This window comes from Psittacula echo (genome assembly GCF_963264785.1).
Source record: "Psittacula echo genome assembly, chromosome: 4".
NCBI lineage: Eukaryota > Metazoa > Chordata > Aves > Psittaciformes > Psittacidae > Psittacula > Psittacula echo.
The window spans coordinates 111,459,586-111,481,575 of NC_137738.1; the positions used below are offsets into that span (position 1 = coordinate 111,459,586).

At 40.6% G+C, this 21,990-nt stretch overlaps 1 protein-coding gene across 7 annotated transcripts in view; it reads right to left on the reverse strand.

Moving 5' to 3' along the window:
• The window catches only part of PELI1 (pellino E3 ubiquitin protein ligase 1), a 44,829-nt gene that overhangs the window by 15,558 nt on the left and 7,281 nt on the right, over positions 1 to 21,990 (reverse strand). For 2 of the 7 annotated variants that reach the window (XM_080615480.1, XM_080615482.1), the window contains one exon: positions 16,949 to 17,113. The exons of 4 other annotated variants lie outside the window; for them this stretch is intronic. In XM_080615480.1, the coding sequence (XP_080471606.1) occupies positions 16,949 to 17,003 (55 nt within the window). In that variant the 5' untranslated portion in view covers positions 17,004 to 17,113. The remainder of the gene's footprint in view (positions 1 to 16,948; positions 17,114 to 21,990) is intronic. One more of the 7 variants, XM_080615481.1, reaches the window with a different exon arrangement.

Below are 21,990 nucleotides of genomic sequence, written 5' to 3' on the forward strand. Positions count from 1 at the left end.
CTGCACAGGATACCAAGCATGAAACAATGCAAACAACTATCTGCTGCTGTGCCTTGAGAACATCTGTAAGGTCTCAATAAAGGGGGTTTTCATTCTCATGAACAGAATGAAAGCATCTTTTTACCATGAACATTTGTCATTAGTAGGCTGGTCATCCTGGAAACAAGTCATCCAACAGTCACAGCACACATACTGAAAAAACAGCACATTGCTTGTAGACAACTTTCAAAGGGGCATTAACTTGACATACAGGAGCAAACCTACAGCTAACTTTTTCCAGTCTAAGAAAAAGCAGTTTCAGCCTGAAACATCCAGTGTCCTGTTTCAAATTCTGTTTCAGCCTCAGAAGCAAGCCTGAGCAGTTCTCAGCAATTTTAGGAAAGTCAGGAACAGCGCTATGAGGACAAGCAACCTCGTTCAATGAGCAAGGGAAGCGTTTTAGAACAAGACTTCTATTATAGGCACCTATATGAAAATCTCTTCTTTCTGACAGTACTCAAAAATAGCATTCCTGTTCAGAACATGGAAAAAAACCACCTAAGCACGGGGGCCTGATTTCAATCAGACCTCTGCTAACTTCAGTCCTGCTATTGTGAACTGCTGATGATGGCTTGAGAAGGTGGCTGGGTGTATTATGCCTGGAAGATTTACGTAACATCTAATGATCCACTCCAACAGACTGACAAAAAAATCAATTCTGAAAATATTCCCCTGGAAAAAAAAAAAAATGAAATCCAGCATTTTTTTCAGTTACAGAAAGTAACAGCTGATCCTCCCCTAAGGAAACCACGATAGCCTCCTACAGATTATACATGATGTAATTCAGACCGCATGTGGGAAGCTGAAAACATTTGTCTTTTAGCACAAGGTGTCTATTTTAAAACTGTCACTGCAATATTATCTCTAACCTTAATTAGCTGAGAAAGTTCTTCACCAGTTACAGAGCTACATTTACATGCAGCCTACACCCCCTTAACCACCCATGTCCTCCACGTCAGCTTTCAGGTAGTACCAATGACGATGTGCACAGCCACGCACAAGGCACAGCTCCTCTGTTTGCCACCCCTGCAGCACGAGAGCCAAACCCTACAGGTTGTACTTGCTCCATTGGCTGAACTATCCGTGAAAGTTACTCACACGAGCTGCTTAAGATTGATATGCAGCTTTCTGCATGGGTTTTTGGCTGTACTCACACTTTGGATGTTACTACAAACTGTACGTTTTGTTAAAAAGGGACACTTTTGATTTCATGCTCAGATTAGAAGATTATTTACACAGCCTGTGATGCATGAAGCCTTAAAACAATACAACAAAGGCATAGTAGAACATTAGGTAGTGCTATGGGCTAATGAACACCTATTTGCGTCTTCAGGGAGTGCCTTGCAAAAGTACAAGTAGGAAAACCAAAAAAACCTCTTCGTACAATACTAGTATAATGTGACAAAAGTATAGGTCTGATACTGAGAACTTTGCAGTCAGGATTCCTTTCAAATTACCCTCTTTACTGCCTTCAGACAAATTACACAGTATTACCTTAAAAATAAGCAGCCCCAACTTTTGTTGCAAGCCAGTGACAGAAGCACAACTTCCATACACAGATTGAGAGTTTATACCAAAACACAGGCATTTTATGTGTGAAAGGGCCGTTACACAAATAGATGGAGCTTTTTATGCTTTGATGACTGAGGCCAGGGAGATATGCTGTCAGATGCACCTGAACTAGAACACACAGCCAAGGACCCTGTGCCTGTAGAAAACCACAATGACTTCTTGTTCTACGCATCTGAATGTTACCGTTTTGCTTTTCACAAGCCTCTGACTTCCTGATGTGGCAGTTTCTGTACCAAAGTAGCAGCTAAATAGGTGTTTGTATTACACTAAAGCCTTTTCACATAGCATACTACATCATCTTGCAAAAATAGGGAGTTACAATTACATTTAAAGCCTTTTTTTGTTGTTTAGGGAACACAAGTGTTTAACGGCTCTATGAGAAATTTCTCTTGGCATGATTTTGTTAGGCAATGGTGACAGCTTCAAGGCATCCTGCTCTCCACTCTAAAAAACAAGAAGCAACTAACACTTCTTATGAACAAGAAGCATTTATTATACTGTGCATTTTGAACGTATCTTCCCATTTTAGATGGGAGAGCAGCCCGCAGACACACTGCCTGTGCTCTGATTCCCTTTCGACCACATCACTGAACTATCTTTCAGCTTCTCACTGAAAAACACTGCAACTGAGGAAGCTTTCAGAAAAGAGGCTGAAACAAAGCAACACTAGAAGGGGAAAGCGATGGCATGCACAGCACTTACCGGTATCTTTTTGTCCCTCCAGTTTGTCAGTAAAGAAGGAAAAAAGCCACCCCTTCGATCTTGTTTAAAACCAGCCGAAATCCACCAACTCCTTGAAACCCCAGCAACTGCCAGACTGAGTGCCTCTGCTCTGTGTGCTTTTACTTAAGCTGTGGGTAGCACCTTCTGACTAAAGAGGGGCTGGCTCAGCCTTGCGTAAGCTGGGTAAACACCACTGCGCCGCACACCATTGGCTGGAGTCAGATCCTGCATCCTGCTCCCCGCTCCATAAATTCATCCATCTCTGGCCCCAAAAAGGAAAAAAGGAAGCGGAGGGTGTGTTGAGAATGATCCTGCAGCCCAATTTCCCGACAGCTCTGTAGATGAGGTTCTCTGAGAAACACCGATCTATTTCCTTCTCCGCTTCCCTTACATAACTGTACCCATGCATGCGATACCTTCATTCTTCTTTTATTTTTAATAATTGTCATTTATTAGCCCAACTTGCTTTCCTCACCTCCCACACAAAAAGTGACTTCTTAATGCAGTGAGAATTAAACCAGCACAAATTCTTCAGGCATCGCTATCCCTGTTTTCAGTAACGCCACAGAACTGGGCACATGCTACACCTGCAGACACCACCTCTGCATACTGGACTCCCAAAGCCAATGATCCGGCTACAGCTCATTCCTGTAGGATGCATATTTGGAGAAGCAAATCTGTACATGCCAGACCAGGTTCTGAGCTCATTTCTTACTCCACTAACATCAAAAATCATTGCATCAGACCAGTGGGTGGGATAATTTAAATGTCTGATCCATAAAACAGTGATCAAGTTACCACAGCTTCTAAGTTACTGCCTTTTACAACTGATGATGCAAGCATGATACAACGTAGTAGCCTAACCTTTACATCAAGCATTACATCACAGTTGTAGCGGTCCAAGAAGGTGTGCATGGTTATCCTGGATCAAGCAATGCATACACAGGTTGACAACTGGCATTTCCAAGTTCTATAGGTGACTACTGTTCCTGCTGCTCCTTCCTTGGCTTGCCACCTCCATTATTCAAGCACAACTTTATGGACTGGTGTCCCTGATTTGTCCATGTTTTTAAAAGCTGGTTTACCTGCTTGGTTGTTTTCCAGCAGGATGCATTTTCCAGTTCAGCTCACAGCATAGCCATGCAGTAGTACCAGCAGAACCAAAGGCAGGAAGGGGCAGGCACATCATTTGGCAGCACTCAAAGCTAAGCATTGTGGAACAAGGTTTTTGTTCATAATGCCATAACACAGCGTAAGCCGCAACTCCACGTAAGTCAGCTTCACTGCTGAGAACACTGTCAACGTACACGTTTTTATCTCTCCTCAACCTGTACTCTGTATCAAACTTCCCCTAAGTAATTTCCCCTAAGTAATACAGTAAAGATGTCCTCATTCAGGATCTTGTCACCTACCTGAAAAACTGCAGAACACCTTGCCATAGGATATTCCGGATAATAAAACTATACATAGGCTCAAAGACTCTTTCCCCCTGCTCCTGTCATAGATTACTAAGCATAAAGATATCACTTTGTTCCACAGAAATGACTGAGCTATAGCTGCTGAACACTGAGAAGTGCTTGGAGAAACACTGATGTACAGGGGCTCCCTTTTTCCTACTCTTCTTCTGGCTACTTCATACGGAGATGTGGTCATTATCACAGCTATCAGATTACTAAACTGATAAAGGGCTTAGGGAAAAACCAAAACAACACACAAACCCCAACTATTTTAACCCAAATCATGTTGCTTATTTGTTTGTGGGTTTATTCTGTAAACCCACTATAGCAATGCAAGTGAGAGGGATGGGAACCTTCCGAATCCATCTCATCCATAAAGCCAATGACTCATCAAACCACATCTTGAGATTAAAGTTGAGCCCTCCTCCCTGCCACAAATCAGCAGCCTCACACTACTGGCACATCGATCAATCTAGCTTTTCCACTTGTAACTTGCAGAACCTTAAAATGGCACTTTTTACTGGTGTGGAAGAGTCACCCAACTCCACCTGACCCATCACCTTCAAGTATTTTATACTTTGTCCTGGCCTATACAATGTTGGCAGCTTTAATACTGCTTAATCAGGGATAAGGGTTTGGTTATGTGGTTTACTTTTCAAACAAAAAAAAAAGCTCCACACACACCAGGACTGTATTAGTATCACTTAACACACAGATACAGCAACGAGAGTACAAAAGGTGCTCTGTGTTCAGGTATTTAGCTGTAGTGATAAGTTACACTGGCATGACCACTTCTAGGTTGCATTACTTTTCTCACACAAGCTGTAACACTTGATTTGTACTGTACTTTCAGAAGTGTTCATTCTGAAAAGCAGAACTTAACACCAATTTGCTGCTAGAGCTCCTTTATTTTCTCATGTTACAGATGTCACTGCTCAGAGTCCAGGCTGATAAACTTGCAGATTACTTTATGCTGCAGCATGTAAGAATCATCGAATGGTTAGATTTGGAAGGGACCTTAAAGCTCATCTAGATCCAATGCCCTGACTCAGGTGAGGACACCTTCCTCTAGACCAGGTCGCTCCAAGCCCCGTCCAACCTGGCCTTGAACACTGCCAGGGATGGGGCAGCCACAGCTTCTCTGGGCAACCTGTGCCAGAACCAACAGAGTAAGCACCTGCAGGTAGGTAGCCCAACCCAGCCTCATGCAGATTAACAGTCCTTATCTCTGCACCCCACCTGCCTTCACATTCGTGACCCACAGTACTCTGGAGCACAGCCTTCTGCTATGAGACAAATATACCACATAATGCCCTTGTCACAAGCAATCATGCCCCATCCTAAAGCAGGTTTTTGAGGGTTTATTTTGCCCCTAGCCACAGTGCCTCTGAACCCTGCAGAGTTTGAACCATTTTGGTTTTCTGCGTGCATTTACTCACAGCCATGTTCTACTCATCTGTTCTTGTGTCAGCATTAAACCTTCCTCATAGTGAAAGAGAGGGACAACGATTTCCACTCCACACAAGAACCATGCTCTGCCTTGAGGACTGGAAGCAAACGCCTCAAGCATGTTCTCTCTAGGCAAGATATCTGATTTTTCCTGGAGCAGAGATGCTGCCAACCATGCCAGACTAAAACAATGAAATCTGTAGCTCAAGATATCGCTGCTAATTTCATGAAGTGATGCTTAACTGCAGGGGAGGTTCTTTCCTTGAAGTTGTTAGAGAAATAAAGGGCTGTATCGTCATGTTCTTCTATCTGACTCACAGCAGATGCTGTACAGTTTGATATAATTATGTGATTTCACATGACATTCAAAACAGGCTTTGAAGAGGAATGCATTTCTAGCTGTATCAATTAAAAAGACAGCTTTGCAGATACGGGCAAAGGGCAATGCTATGTCCTCTAGCATGCAGGCAGCTGAGAAGCCCAAGTGACAAGCTCCTCATCCTAGAGCTAACCTCATCAGTATATTACTGCTGAACTTGAGATGGACATTTTAAACATGTCTGTTGATAATTTTATTTACCGAAATGGGCAGGGAGCACAATAAAAAACACACACAGGAGAAGTGGTTGAAATAGCTGCACAAGAGGGTACTGAGGAGTGGAGACTGAAGGAAACACTGAGAAGAGAAGGTGAAAACCTGGAAGACGAGGATCTGTAACAGTCCCAAGGGGGAAGTATATTTGTACACTTGATACTGGGAGCTGAGCATGCATTATACACCACCTTCACTATTTCCCACACAGTCAATGGCTGAATTCTGATCAAAGCCAATGAAAGCCAAAAAAAGACAAGTATTTCATGAGTTGCAAGCATTAACATATTAGGGTTTTCAGAAGTCTAATCCAGGTGCTAAGGGGGAGAAGAAGGAAGAGTACTGATTTGCCAGCCCCATTAATCTTTCACTGTGTTATGTCACATGTAACCTCTGTTCAAGGAGCTCCCATGTTATACAGTTAATAAAGTCATACTACAGTGTTTTAAAGAGATTGAGGGGTGGGGGGGAAAGCAGCCTGAAGCCAGGAACATGTTATTTAGAGTATACAATAGAAATGTTAATCAAATAATCTGCAGGAAGAGGAGGAGGGAAGGAAATGACCTAATCCCTTGCATTACTGTGTGGTGCCTTGTGGCAAGAAGTAAGAAAACTCTTGTGAGGGCCGAGCTGTAACAATGGACCTTTGTTTGCTAACAGCTTTCAGAGAAGAACGTTTTTCTGCATCTCAAGTTTCTGTAACATGAAGAGTAGATGGTACTTTATGAGCTCTTCCAAACAGGCCACTTCTGGAAGCGGTGAAAGAGGCTTACTAGCTTTGCAAGGCAGCTGACTAAAAGACCCAAGTAGAACCTCATGTTCTTAAGGCACAGCAAATTCTCCTTCAGATGGATTTGCCAACTCTATGATGTCTGTCATCCAACAGCCATGGTGATCCTAAGGCAACTGTGGAGCAATTTGTCTCTGAAGCTGCAGTAGCCTAGTTACAGAGGCAACAAATCATCACACTGCAGAGGCATTTCCCATGACAAGTCATACTCTGCTATTAGGCAAACCTAATGAGCACTTCTTACAGAGCCCTATTCCACCCTCGGATCTCTGTGTGCTTGCATCTTGGGTACAACAGGGAAGCCCTTCTTCTACTCAAGGACAGCATGTTAACATCAATGCATATCCCATCCTGCAGACTGGAAAAGAAAAAACCAACTGGCCCTCTGTCTTCAGTTTGATCTCTGCTTTAGTAGGCACATGTGGATTATAGCACTGTACCAGCTAAGTATTTTCAACTTCCTAGGGGACAGACCCCATCAAGAAGAGTGCATGCAAAATTCCTGATCCTTGGACTGAGAACATACTTCATAGTTAACCTTACATGAGCTGAAGGAATCTCAAGCAGGAATATAGAAATACTTACAGGACAGCAGGACTACCAACTCTTATGTGCTGTATGTTTCCAAGAGATTGAGTCAACCCCCTTCCTCATAAGGTCATTTAGTTCAACCTAATGCTCAAAACAGGAGTTGGCTTCCAGATACCAAGTTATAATTGCAAGAGACTGGGAGCTTTAAGTACGAAACAGCCTCTCAGGATGCTCATTCCATAATGAAATAGGAAAGGGATACTGAATGCTGGACAAATGTAGACGACAAGCAGTCTTGCAGACCAGTCAGGAGCTTCATGTTTGTTCACAGCCTCCCTATGACTGATTCAACATTCACTTAAAATAAAACAATTGGCAAAAATGACTGCAAAGAGCTTGCTGTAGCCACACCAAAGATTGTATGGGCTGATTAAAACTTAAATTAATAAAAACTAAAACTTAAAGAGTGAGACCCAAAGCATACCCTATGCTTTACAACAGCTTCACAAGAGAGATGTGTCCCAGTAAGCAGCTCAGCACTGACACTACAGAACTCTATTCACAGCAATCCTTGCCCAAGACATTTGGGAATTAAGCTTCTCTTAAGATGGTGTCATGGTTTAACCCCAGCTAGCAACTAAGTACCACAGAGCTGCTCACATAATTCTCTTCCCCTGGTGGGATGGGAAGGAGAACCAGAAAAAAAGATAAAACCCATGGGTTGAGATAAAAATAAAGCTGAAATAAAGACATAATACTAATATAACAGTAATTGTTATGAAAAAGGAGACAACAGAAAAAGAGAAATAAACCCCAAAAAAGACAAGTGATGCACCCATTGTTCAATGCCCAATTCCCGAGCAACAATCAGCGCCTCCCAGCCAACTCCCCCCAGTTTATATACTGGGCATGATGTGCTGTGGTATGGAATACCCTTTGGATAGTTTACATCAGGTGTCCTGTCTCTGTTCCCTCCTGGCTTCTTGTGCCCCTGTCACTGGCAGAGCATGAGAGACTGAAAAGTCCTTGATCAGGGTAAGTGCTACTGAACAACATCTAAAATACAAGTGTGTTATCAACATTAAATAAAGGCTACATTCAAAAAAACACAGCACTGTACCAGCTAGTAGGAAGAAAATTAACTCTATCCCAGGCAAAAGCAGGACAGATGGTACTTCGTCTGGCTTCTCAAGAACAGCCTGAACCATCAGACATGCTGGATTCAGAAAAATCCAAGACTGAAAGGTTGATAGGTAAGGCATCATTCTGCAGAAAACACACTCATTTCCCAAAAGGTCAAGCTGATGGAAGCCATCTGCTCAGTCAGAAACACGCAGATGTAGTTGCACCAGGCTTCTTTCCAAGACAGTAAACTTGAGTTTCCCCGGTACCTAGAAACAGCTATTGTGAAAGGGTTTATTTCTTATTTCTAAGTTCTCCAGGAACATTTTTGGATCTTGAAAACTCTGCATGCCAAATACCGTATCTGCAAGTTCAATTAACCTAGGCTACACACAAGCACTTCCTCAAAGAACTGTTTAGCTGTGTTTCTGTGTTCTTTGAACAGCACAACTCCTGATTCACTGAGCTTCAGGTATTATGGTTTCCCCTAAATAAAGAAAGGGAGGCCCAATTTGAATTAATTTCTAAGATGTAGTTTTCCTGCTTGCAAAACTTTTAAGGTACCTTCTAGCAGAACTAGCTGAACCTGCATTACCTGAAAGTTCTCGTTCCCACAAAGCTAGGTCATTTGGCCATGGACTTCTTCAAAGTTAAAACAGTCTCTAGAAGTAGTAACACATCTTTGCTTCACTTTCAGTGATGAAAACATTACACATAGACAAGCAAAAAAAAAGGACGGAAAAACTATCCAGTTATAGTAATTCAACCGTAAGTGGTTGGCTCCTGTCCTCCACACCCTCACATTCTAGGGAAAAAAATATCTTAAGAGAGACAGTTTTAATACTGTTCAGTACAATTTCAATTCAACTCCCACATCACACAAATGGCTATCTTAAAATAAGGCAAGTACCTTCTCACTCAGAGAAGTCATGAAGCACAAAAGCCAAGTTTACCCAATAGAGTTTCCCTCTGCTTTATCCTAAATTCTGCACCACACTGTTATTACACTCTTGACACTCACCATTTCGACTGTAGTTCATTTGCAATTCCAATGAAAAAAAGCACTGGATAACCTCTACACAGCTCTCTTCACCTCTGCACGTGAATGTTCCAATTCTATAGTTCATACCTGAATATCTTCTAAGTCACTGCTAATAAATGTACTATCTTACTATGTTCCTCCTCCTCACTTCAAACTTTGGATAGTCTTCATATAAGGTACAAAACCTGTCCCTTTCTAAACATATCACCTCCAGCATTTACATATAAAAGCATATGACCTACGTACTGTGGGATACCTGTCAGAGGTATGCCTGCTCTCTGCAAGCCAAGTGTCAGGTTTTTATAGTGGCCTGATAGTATATATTACAGCCCTATACATAAGTTAACATTTATTAATACATAAATATTTCTGACATTCAAGCATGTCTTTTTGGGAATATTTTAAATAGTGTTGTATAAGCTCTGGTACAGAACAAAGGTTACTTTAGGTAACAACCCAAGAGATCAAGAACTGATTACTTTGCATAAGCAGCAAGTTTCTAATAGAAGTACACTGAAATACCTCCAGATACATTAAAAGCTGTCTTTTAATGAGTAAGGTGAACCAGCTCTCATGCTAATACAACCTGTATTTATACATAAACAGAAGCCTAACTTTTTTTGCACACTTAAACCTTCCATGTTCATTGCCTCCTACAGCCAGCAATTCAAGCAGGACAAAGTTCAACTATCTCCCCCACCTCTTCATGTTAGGTCACTTGCCTATTCCCTGTTTGTTTCTGCTCAGAGAAAGAAAATCCCATGGTATTCAATTATATCTTTTTCTTTTCTTTATAATCCCATGGGCAATACATGATTTAGCATATCTAGAGAGGAGCGATACCTTACTTCCTACACTTTAATCCAATCTGGATAAGAGGTTTGCTGCTTATAAAAATAAACTGGCAGTTGCACTTTACCTCTGTGTAGACACTAACACCCAACAACATAAAGGTCATTCCCAAAGATGATCTAGTTGAAGATGTCCCTGCTCATTGCATGGGGGTTGGGGGGTTGGAACTACGTGCCCTTTGAAGGTCCCTTCCAACACAAACTATTCTATGATTCTATAAAGGGTAGTACGAATTCAGGGCTAGGGATAACTTCCCTAAATTCTACTCGCCTTGGTTGAGACAGGAATGCAGTTTCTTGTTTACAGGTACAGGAGAGAGCTGCTAGGTACTCTTGGCTCTTGTCACATGTGACATTTGGCATCATTGTGCCAAATACATTTTCACACAAAAAGCCAAGGATAGAATACTTCAACCATGGAGATGGAGCTATGCTACTTCTGCAGGGACCCAAGAGACTTTGGTCTGACCATGTGGTCCAGTTTTAATTAAGAGCTAAGGAAATCATTACATTTAACATTTGACTTATAGTTGGAAGCTTTCAAGGTTTCACTAGTTCCCAGTTTTCAATTTGCTATGTATACAGAAAAAACTTACCTTGAAAAAGAGAAAGTATCTAGCTGAATATGGCAACTTTAAGTTAGTCTGGCCTTCAGTTGCAACCAGAACAACTCCAATGGAAAAATATTTTCAAGTGTGTGGCTCACGTAAGATACATTTTTGAAACACACCAAAAGGTATTTTTGTACCAAGATAGGGGCAGGTTTGTGTTAAAAACCAGCCATGCTCTCCAGAATCTGTACGGCTTTCTGTCCTCTCAGAGTATGCCACTGAGGAAAGCAAAACCAGACAAAAACCTAGCAGATGAAGACAGAATTAACGTTAAATTGGTGAAGTACAGGGGTCCTGACGGTCACTGTGACAGAATGCTTTCAAAGCGTGCACTCAATGCTAGGCAGCGTTAAAGTGTTCTGCTGTGAGTTTCATGGACTGCCCTTGCATTTTTAATGATAAGTCACATCACTGACCCTTAATGAAATTACATTAGCAAGACAGTGATTGGGCTCTTAGTAATTGTGCTAGTGAGGAAAGTGCTCCTGAAGACAAAAATAATCATGTTCTTCCTTGATCCAAACTCCAAAGTCTGTGTGAATACAAACCTTCAAGATTTGGCCTAGAAATTTATAAGATTCCTAAAACTGAGGTTTGGGGACATGACTTCAACGTATTTCTCCTCATCCAATGCATGCTAAACTTCTTTCCCACATAATATTCTCAAGCAAAATAGCTCAAAATTTCTTCTAAAACCTCTACATGCTTAAAGCTGCATCTTGGCTCAACTGGTTCCCTGGAGGTACAGCTCATATTTCAAAGTTACCTGAAGAAGCCTCAAACCCAAGTGTAGTTCAGCATTCACAGATTGGGCTACATTTGTATTGGCACATGCACAAGAAAAATCTACATTTCTTTCCCATTTCAGGCATTTCTCTGAGACACAAAGATAAATGCAAAATTATCTTTAACACTTGCAAACTCACTTCTAGCAATTACCCTGGCTTTGCACTTTGTACCTGTATGCATTGAGGGGCAGGCTTTAAGCAGTAAAGAACTATTCATTTTCTCTCAAAGAAAACTTTTTCCACTCAGGAAATAGGAAACACTTACGGGGAACTATACTGAAAAGAGCATATAATCACAGTTCTGACAGCACCAAGACTAAGCAATTTTTAAATAGCACCAGACTATTCAGAACACAGTAGTACTTTACACAGTTTCGAAATCAATTTCACATGATTTACAGCATGCACTTATTTATTAACCAAAGTGACTGGTTAATATAAGACAGACTTCTATCCTGAATCCTGATAAAGAGGTTGAGAAGCTTCCACTTTAACCCATGGTGTGCACTCCCAATACCCTACCAATAGACTACTGTTTGGGTATCTTCAAGTCCACGTCTGGGTACCAGAGAAAACTTAAGTCCTGTTTTTCTAGTATAGCAAAGTAATAATTGAGGATGGAGGAGCTGTTTCACTTGCCCTTTTTTAGTCAGCTGTTCAGTGCAGGCTGATTCATTCCAAGAAATCTGGCTCTTCAGAAGTAGTCTTTGCAAGGTTTAGGGGTAGAGCAGCCCTCTCAGGACTGACATTGTTTATGAACATTTTACTCAATTACTAACAGCTGCTCATCATGAGCACAGTGGTGCCTCGTTCCACACACATTCAGGGAGGTTTGTACACGTCCTGCTCGCATTCAGTTTGCTGCTTGTCATTAGTTAATGTCCTGCTTAAGGATGCTTTGTGTCACCCATTTGTGGAGCAGAAAAGCAGCACGCAACTGCAAAGGGTATAAAGAGTCACAGGCAACCAGCTGGCACGTGTTAAGAGGTTACTATCCAGACACAGCAGAGATGTCTGACCACATTCAAGCTCCTGAACCAATGCAAATCCGAAGTACAAAAACACACTTAAGGAAGCCCATACAAGTAATTAACAATACAACAGACATGCTAAATAAACTAAAGAACTACCAGTATGGCAAATTGACACTGACCGACCAGAATGAGTTTATGAAGTGTCAGATGAGTGAAACAAAGTCTGTGAGTCTGTCAAGCTGACCTGCTGAGACAACTAATAGGTAAGCTGCTGCCTTCAGCAGCACGTATTGCCTCCATGCAACTTAGTGGCAGACATTTGGAATTTCAAAAACAAGTTTTCGAAGCATGCTCAGTCTCCCTTCAGCAACTTCAACACCAGCTGTAGAAGTAATATATATTAATATATAATATATATATTATATATAATATATATAATATATTAATATATAGTAATATATATATTATATTATATATATTATCTAAACATGAAAGAAAGATTTTCTCTGGCTTTGCAGCCACTGTTGTACTTAAACACTTCAAAACTCTGAAGCCATTCTGTACTTCAGTATTTCTCTGATGGAAGTGTGTGAATTACATGTCCCCAAAATAAACTCTGAACTACATAAATAAATACAGCACTGTCACAAGCTCGCCCTCCTCTAGTCTCTCTTTTATAATACTTATGCCTTATCTGTAAACATGATTGCTAGAACAAAAACATGTGAGGTCAGCAGCACCAAACGACTCTGAAATGCTATCAATACTATGGAACATTAACACACCACAAGGGAGTATATCAGCTCCAATAATTTTCTTGGCATTTTCCTTTTAGTCACCAAGTTCAAGCTGAGGCTTTTTTACTTATTAAAAAGGGGGCACTGCATTTTAATGCAGAGAAAAGAAAGAAAAATAGGCAAATAAAAAAAACCTGTCTTCTAAAAATAGTCTACACTTTAAAACCAATCTGTGACTTAAGCTGTTTAATTTGAAAGTACAGTTTAATAACATGGTGGGAAAGAGCTTGTAAGATTAAATACACAGCTATATAATTTTAATTATATTTAAAAATCTAATGAAGTTACAGTAACTACCTCATATTAGAAATAAGTATTTTTTTTAAATTACTTGGGAAGGATACAAGCATCACAGCCAAAATACAAGAGCACAAATGTTGACACAAAGCTGCAGTCCTGAAACTCACCCAACAAGAATCGTGAGTTATTGCTCAGCACCTGTGGAGCAAAGCACCACTTCTGGGAATAACTGCATGTTCCCAGTTTTGCAATGAAGAGTTATTTCTTACTGTTTCTGGTATTAAAGCTAAGCAAGCTAATATTTGCTGCACTGGGGTTTGCAAAAGTCCAGCTGCGGGAGTAAGCATGTATTACTTGTTGCAGGTCCTTTAAGAACAAGACTGAGCTTAACATGGAAGTGTTCAGGAATTCCTGAGCTTCTTTTTATATTCAGACCTGTCTTTTCAGGTCACTCACCCACATTCAGGTTAATACAATCTCAGTATATACAACCCACAAAGGTTAATACAATCACAGTAAATGTAATTTCCATCCTAACATCCTCATGTTACCCATTCTTTATGAACAGATTTAAATATGAGTGTTTCCCAAAGTTATAGCATGGTGCTTATTCCGTAACTTTTGATATAGAAGTCTACTTAAAATGTAAAATTCTGACAAAAAAGAAAAAGAAAGGCTGCAATCCCCACCCCCAAAACAATTCCACTATAGCTGCATACACTGAAAGAGCAAGAGCTGTCTTTACCTGCAAAATAAAGGTCCCCAATACAAAAGTTAAGCAAAAATAGCAGAAGACCTAACACAAAGGGGCATTGAAATATTACAAATAACAACTCCCAGTGAAGTGGCAGCCAAATGAAATCAAAGCTCATAAGAAAAGCTTTCTTGTTAATCAGAAGCAACATGGAATCTCTTTCTGACCAGAAATGCAGAGAGTAATCTAAACCAGCTCCAGCATACAGACAACTGCATCCTTTGATGAAACTTTAGACTTTGAGATAACTGCTTGCAAACTCAACATGCTACAAAGATGGTTTTTACTTTGGAACAAATGAAGAATCTCTTAATTATTTTTTTTAAATAAAAATACTCCTCATAGCCCATAAGTTTAGCCAAGACTGGAGCACTGCAACAAGATCTTCTTCTTGAAGCATGCCAAAGCCATTAGTTAGAAGGATAATCTAAATAAAGTCATTGTTAAAAAAATAAAACTACATCATACCATGCCTGAACAGCCAAAGAACTGGTCAGGGAGGCAGGATTATTTCCTGGCACAGTAATGTAGCAACAGACCAAGTTCTCCCTGTCTTTTTACTATTATATTAAGCCATCACAATGTTTCACAAAAATAAAACTGAGGTTCATAGCTCATCTGTTGAACAGATGATCAATTCTATAGAGCAGCAGGACTTTGTTTCTAGGCGTACTGTGCAAAAATCAAAGTAAAAACTTACTTAGCAAGGAAAAGAAACTAAAGTCCAGCTTTTGGTTTTGTTCATCTGCCAGGTCACCTCACCAAACCTGATACCTGAGCCTAATTATGCAGGTGCAATTAAGGATTCAACTGCTTTGAAGGCAACTGAATTAACCAGCGTAAGCAAGATCACTATCAGCCTACCTAAGCAAGACTGTACTAGAGCAGATCTGGGCTGGACATGTAATTTAATTCACACTCTGATTTCTGGATAAGCCTCAGACCTTCAGGATAATTACAGTGCGTCAGAGACAATGCTCAGTGTCAGTTATAGCATTTAAGTTGTGTACTGTTTGTCTGAAGAGATGAAGCACTCAAATGTGCAGTTATCTTCCAGCTTCTCAAGCCATCAGCTTCAGCTGTGTTCCACAACTCTTAAGGAATGACACTCTTAGTGAGAGGTTTTTTGCAAGTATTTGGCTTATACACAAGTATTTGAGCACTCAAGTTCTCTCTGACCCACCATTTTTCATTAGATAGAAACTTCTTCCTAACAGATGAGACTCTTGAGTTGATAAAACAAACCTCTAACAGCTACACTATTATTAAAGCTTTAGACCACACTGTACTATTTGTTGAGCTTCACCTTGAAATGCACTGGCAGAGTTAAGGAATTCTGAAATAAGAATTCACTTATGATAGAAACTGGACAGAAAATTGAGAGGCACAGTGGAATACATAGCTGATCAGAAGCTAAAAATGCAGCACAAATTCAAGTCAGCAAACTCACATGAAATAAATAATGAAGTGGTGTCTTCTACATTTATAATGTTTCGGGCTGTTAACCACCAATACTGACTGCTCATAGCCAATTTTAGGACTTTGGCAGTTGAAACAAAAATAGCAGCCATTGAAGTACTGATACCTTTGATCATGAAAAACATTATAATGATTAGCATCTCACGCCTATTTGCTCCAATCCCCTGAGATGTAAAATAAAACTGTAAACATTTTCAAAGTTATATGCCAAAAGACTTCTCACTATTAATCATACCCATTATACTTGAGGTTGTATTCTCAATTTCACTAGCATTAACTTGGTACAAAAACTAGTCCAAGCAAGGAAAAGTTGATGCTCTCACACCACCACATTACTACCTTGGTACAAGCAATAGCAAGGAGAAGGCAGCTACTGTCCTCAAACCAGAGGGCTAAGGAAAAAGAACAAGGCACAGATACATACACAGACAAAGTTATGGAAAGCAATGCAAGAATTTTAAGCCTACCACATGAGAAAGGTCAGTCTAATGACAAACTTAAGACACCGCTCCCTGAACCTGTTGGGAAACTCCTTGTTTCTCTGAAGTTAGTGAGAAAAGTCAGCTTGTGCAAATACTCTGGCAGGTCTAGAGCAAAGAAGGGTACAGTGCTGCACAACTCAGATCTGGGGTGGGAGTTCTATGTATTCACAGCCCAGGGAGATGGGAGGGAGAAGGCATCGCTCTCAGCAGGCAGTAATAACTGTGAAACAACCTTCAGTAGAAATCCAACATTAGGGCATGAGAAAGTACAATTTGGTACAGCTTAGGAGGCCTCTCTCTAATATAATCATCTGTAGTTTTATAAAAGCTGGGAGTGGTTGCTGTAGAGAGATGCTGTCTAATGACCAATTTAAAGCATTCTCTCTCCACTTTACAAAGGACATTGTTTAGAGAACAAATACTGTTACAGACAGTAACAGCAAGACAATACTAACAGCTTGTATTGTTCTACACTTGTCCTTCTAGCAACTAAACTCAATCAAAATCTTGAAGAAGTAAATAAAAGGCCTATTTTAAGGGAATTCTAGAATGAGTCACTGAATTTTCTCCACAAATTTTTCATCTAGAGAAGGAAGTTCATGTGCAAGTAGAAAAATGTGTTCTTTTAGAGCAACTGTGTAGAGGGGAAACTCACCATGTCCAAGAACCGCGAGATTGTAACCGCACTTCCACTTGGATTTACGATACATAATCAAAAGCCACACTCGCAGAGGGAAAATGACCTGTTGATGATGGTGGCTGTCAACAATGGGTTCAGATCAGTTAGCTGCTAGTGCAGACAGGACAACATTTTTCAACACTGCGAGAGAAAGTCAGAGTGAGACCATATGGTTAAGCCCCATCCACATTAGCACCAAGCAGCTAGCATCAGCAATTGAGAACTGTCAGCTGGGAGAGGAGTGGTGAGAAGTATACCTGTTGCTCACAGCCACTGTAAAGAATGGTTTTGTAGAGGTTTATCAATGTTAGTTCTGTGTCTACTGGAATAAATGCACTTTGAGAAAATGCAAACAGGTAATTGCACACAGCATGTCCTTGTGTCCAATCAGTAATCCTAGTGCAGAGCAACTCAAGTACTTAGTTGTTCAAAGTATTCAAGGAATTCAGATACCAGTTGGTTTCAACATGCTCAAGAACATGTTCTGGAATTATACTGGGTAAGTTTTACCAGTAATTTGCAGAAGATTGACAGTTACAGGTAAGCACTAGATAAGTACTGTCAGCACATACCCCGGCTGTATGCTACCCAAGACCATGCAAAATAAAGGGATGAGATAGCTGGCTTTAACTTCCAACTACTTTGAGTAGGGGGAGCGGGATCAGATGGTCCCCAGAGTTCCCTTCCAAAACAAATTCTTATGATCATCAACAGATCTGGCCACTAATGCAGAGGCACGAGCTTTGCATGCAGAGACTGAAGCACTGAATCACACAACTATTATTTATCACCTACTCTCACAACCTGCAGGAATGCCTGCACTTAGTTGTTACCGCTAACACAGAGCAGGAGCACATCCTGTAGTTAAACAATTTAAAGACAGCGTAAAATATCACTGCAAAAGCAGCAGTCCTGCCTGCCACCCTGCATTTAGATGTAAGGTTTCTGCACAACCATAGTATCAACAGATTCACGCCCCAATCTGCTCCTCAGTTGGATTTACCTGGTTTCACACATGCATCTGAACATACGCCAGGAACAGAGACCTTTCCCATAGTAGACTTTGTGTTCATTTCAAGAAAAAGAGCAAAATTACGTATTTTTAAATGCATGGACTAATTAATAGTGAGATGGCAGAATTTGCTCCTGAGCAGTACTTAAAAGCTGTGTTTAATCTTGAAGAACAAGGGAACATAGCTACTACTATCTTAACTTTGGAGCTAATTCTGTTTTCTTTACAGTCACTCTTCTATTCAACTTACTTTGTCCCTATAAGTAACAAAAGCTACATTCATCAGCAAAACACAGCTTAGTACAGCAATAATCTTATTAGCATGCATACTGAGTTAATACCAAGCTTATATGAAGGATATTTGAAAATAAAGCTTGAAAACAAGCACAGTAACAGCAATAAACTAAAAATTTCAGACTCTGTCTCAATTACACACAACATTATTCTGCCTTCATCAAGTTTAGTAATTTCCTGTACATTTCTCCATAGGACTATTTTCTATTACTTTTTGCTATGCTTAGGGGTCTAGGACTTGGGACAACTTGAGACGAGGAAGGCAAGCACCATTAGCCTACTTACTTTTGCAGCATGATGTAGCACCAGTTCTTATGCAAAACATTACCAAGATAAAAACGACCAAAACACTTTTGGGAGGAAAAATGAGGCACAGTTTGTCTGCTAACATTAATGCAAATTACTTCCATAACCAGTTGCTACAATAAAACATGAGGTATACATTAACACATCTTAGGGTACATTTGCAAAAACTCTTCTACCAATAATTGTTCTGAATCAGTCATTTGGTTACATGCTGGGAAAGCATCTTCTAGCACCGTAGAAACTGAATCAGGCCCCGGCAGAGGTTCTGCAACAAGTGTGCCAAGTTGGAAGGGAGGCAGGTGGAGGACAGAAAAATGGGGTCTCTGAAGACTGTGGGATGGTATCTGAAGATTGTCAAAGCCGAAGTGATGCTTCTGCAGACTGATCACCACCCTTATGGAGTAAAGTCTGAACTATAAATTATGGCTGAACTAAAGATAGACTTAAAACCACACTCAATCCTTTGGCTTAAGAGTTAGGCCTAAGAAAAACTACTGAGTGCCATGGTTAAGCCTACAGTGAAGACCAACTAGGAATTCCCACTTACTTCAATTACAATAGTGACTATTAATAGGGAGTGTAGAACTCCTTCTGATTTTAAGTGTCTGTATCAAGAGACACCTCTCTTCCCCACTTAGATGCATGTCCTTGAAGAGCTGAGCGACTTTAGCGACACTAATAGAAGGTAAAGTTACAAAGCACAAACCAGAACAGGCTATACGTTAATAAAAGGAAGCTCAGCAGGATCAAAAGAGGCAGAGGGGGAAAACCCAGGCTCCACTGAGTGCCATGCCACCCCACACCAGCACAATGGAGGAGAATCCTGCTCCACTCTGAGGGCTGTGAGCCACCTGGGCAGAAGCCATACTTATGCACAGCTACTTGGCCCTGAGGGTTGAAAAAAAAAGATGAACAGCCAAAATACGAGACCAGCAGACACAGCTGTCAGGCAGGGATCAGCAGACCTGTAGTATTATGAACACTGCAGCCCATGTTGGTTGGCTGTTTTGCACTATACCCTATCCTTTCCCTCAGCTATTTCCTTCCTTTCTTTGTCCACCTACCATAGCTCCTATTTGTGCTATTACAGAGTCCAAGGTCTTAAAAGCAGACTTCAATTCATACAGCCTACAAGCACTGCAAAATTAAAGTTTGCAATTTTTGGTATGTTTAGTTCATTGTAACATTACTTTCCCATCTCAGCTTTTTATCAAATTTGAGTTCCTTGAAAGACACTCAATGGACTGTGTTTATACTACCTTTAGTCACAGTAGACCAGTCAGTATTAAAGACAAGAGTTCACAAATAATGTAGCGTGCTGATGTAGCTTCTATAAATGGAGAGTTTGGCCACTGCAGAGATGTCTGATCTACAGCTCTCATTCACATAAACAGTCCGCAGCCACACAAATAAAGACTGTCAAGATCCTTCCCCAAATTCCTGCAGGGGAAAGAAATTAAAATGATCGCAGATTGGATGGAACAGTTCTAAGAAAAATCAATAATGGTAGCTATAAAATCTAAAATTAAAGTAAGTCTGGTTTTGATGCTTTCAGTACAAACAGTGCATTAAATTTGGCATAAGCCCAATGGAACATGAAGTTCTTGTGGACAATATCTGCCAAGAGCTAGAAATATAGCACTTAAGTCTTTAAAGAACAAACAAGAGAGGCTCAGACCATTTCTACTTTATGCATCTGAAAAAAAATTAAATCAAGGTGATCTTTCCGAGGGAACATTTGTATTAAATCTAATTGGTGTGCTTTGTGCAATACTAAATTGAGTGAATGCCAATTGGCAGAGAATCAGTATTTGTCATTTTATAATCCATCCCACTTGTGACAAAGGTTACAAATAACCTCCCCATATCCCAAATCACTGTGCTTTCCTCCTCAGCATCAGGCTTGCATCTCAAGATAAGTTCTGTACCTGGTCCTTGGTCATGCTGACACTTCTAAACATCTGACTCAGTGGAAGCAGAAGAAAGAAATGGGAAGAATGAACTCGGGGAACTCACACTGCACTATCATTTTTTTCACCCACCTTCACATTTTCTGGTACTTCATTAGTTTACATGCCTCAGAGCAGAGCAAGATTTGATTAGTAACTGAATACTAATTCTCATTTCTGTGGCAACCTCCAAATATTAGCAAATTACACATCAACACACCTGTGAGTTTCTAACCTTTATTAAAAATAAGGACAAAAATAAAGCAGAGGAGAGGGGGGCAGACAAGCCTAACATCCATCTGGGGCTTTGGAGATATCATCCATCATCCCAGCACACAAGTTCCTCTCCCCACCACCTCCCACACACTGAGCTCCTAGCTGGACAGGAGAGCTTAGCACACTTGTAGCTTTGCTAGGTTTTCTGCTATTACACATGGGAAGGCTTACACATCCTTTCCCACATCTCCCAGGGGATTCAGGAGGGAACATACCCCTCCTGTCTTTAAGGCCAGTACGAGGTGGTTGCATAGAAGGATCACAGCACCAGCCCTGCCTTGGGAAACTGGACAGCAAGAGAAGGGAAAACAGGCAATGCTACACTTGACATCTGCCCAGAGTGAGGCAAGAAACTTCTCATGCCCTCTCACTCTATATGTAAGCCAAGCACTATCTAGATCTTTAAAACTGCCATGTCTTGACGACTGAGGTTTTGAATCATGTAACAAAACAGCCAGATAAATCTGACTGCTAATCGTCTTCATTAATAGCTATAAAATAGCAGCAGCATGCCTACAATACTTGCTGTTGTGGACACTTAAGAGACTGAAAGACACCAGACACTTGCTACCCTTGCTTACTGACAGGATAAATAAGCTCTTTACTTCTCCCTACAACCAGTCCCTCTTGGCTGTAAGGTAAAGGTTAATTCTTCCCTCATCTTTTGGATCAGGCTCCTATCTCTGCTGCTGTTTAGACACTGCCAACTTGAACTCCCTCCTCTCCAAAGTTGCAGTAAGTGAAAGCTATCAAGAAATAAGCTTGTAACACTTTCCCTCTAGAGGTAGGAGTTTCTCTTGCTAACTATGTGCATCTCAGAACAGTGAAATATGCATAGTTATTTCAATGAGAAAAAAAATAAATAGTGTATATATAGGCACAGAAATTCAAAAGCAGTTGCTACATCTAAGTCACAAGTGGCTTATAAGCCCCCACATTTTACTACAGCATCCTGGCCTTTCTTAGTCAGCAGTGAGGTACAAGGCCCTCCTCTGTTTTCACATCTGCTGCTCAGAAAGGCTCAGACAAAGCTAATACGCTGGCCACAACACTGATGAAGTTGAGTTCCTCTTACATACACATACATATGTGTGTGTGTATATAAAACCATACATAATGGTTCAACTCTTTAATAGGTGCAGAGACAGGAGATTGGAGCAGGAAGCAGTCCTTATCTGAAG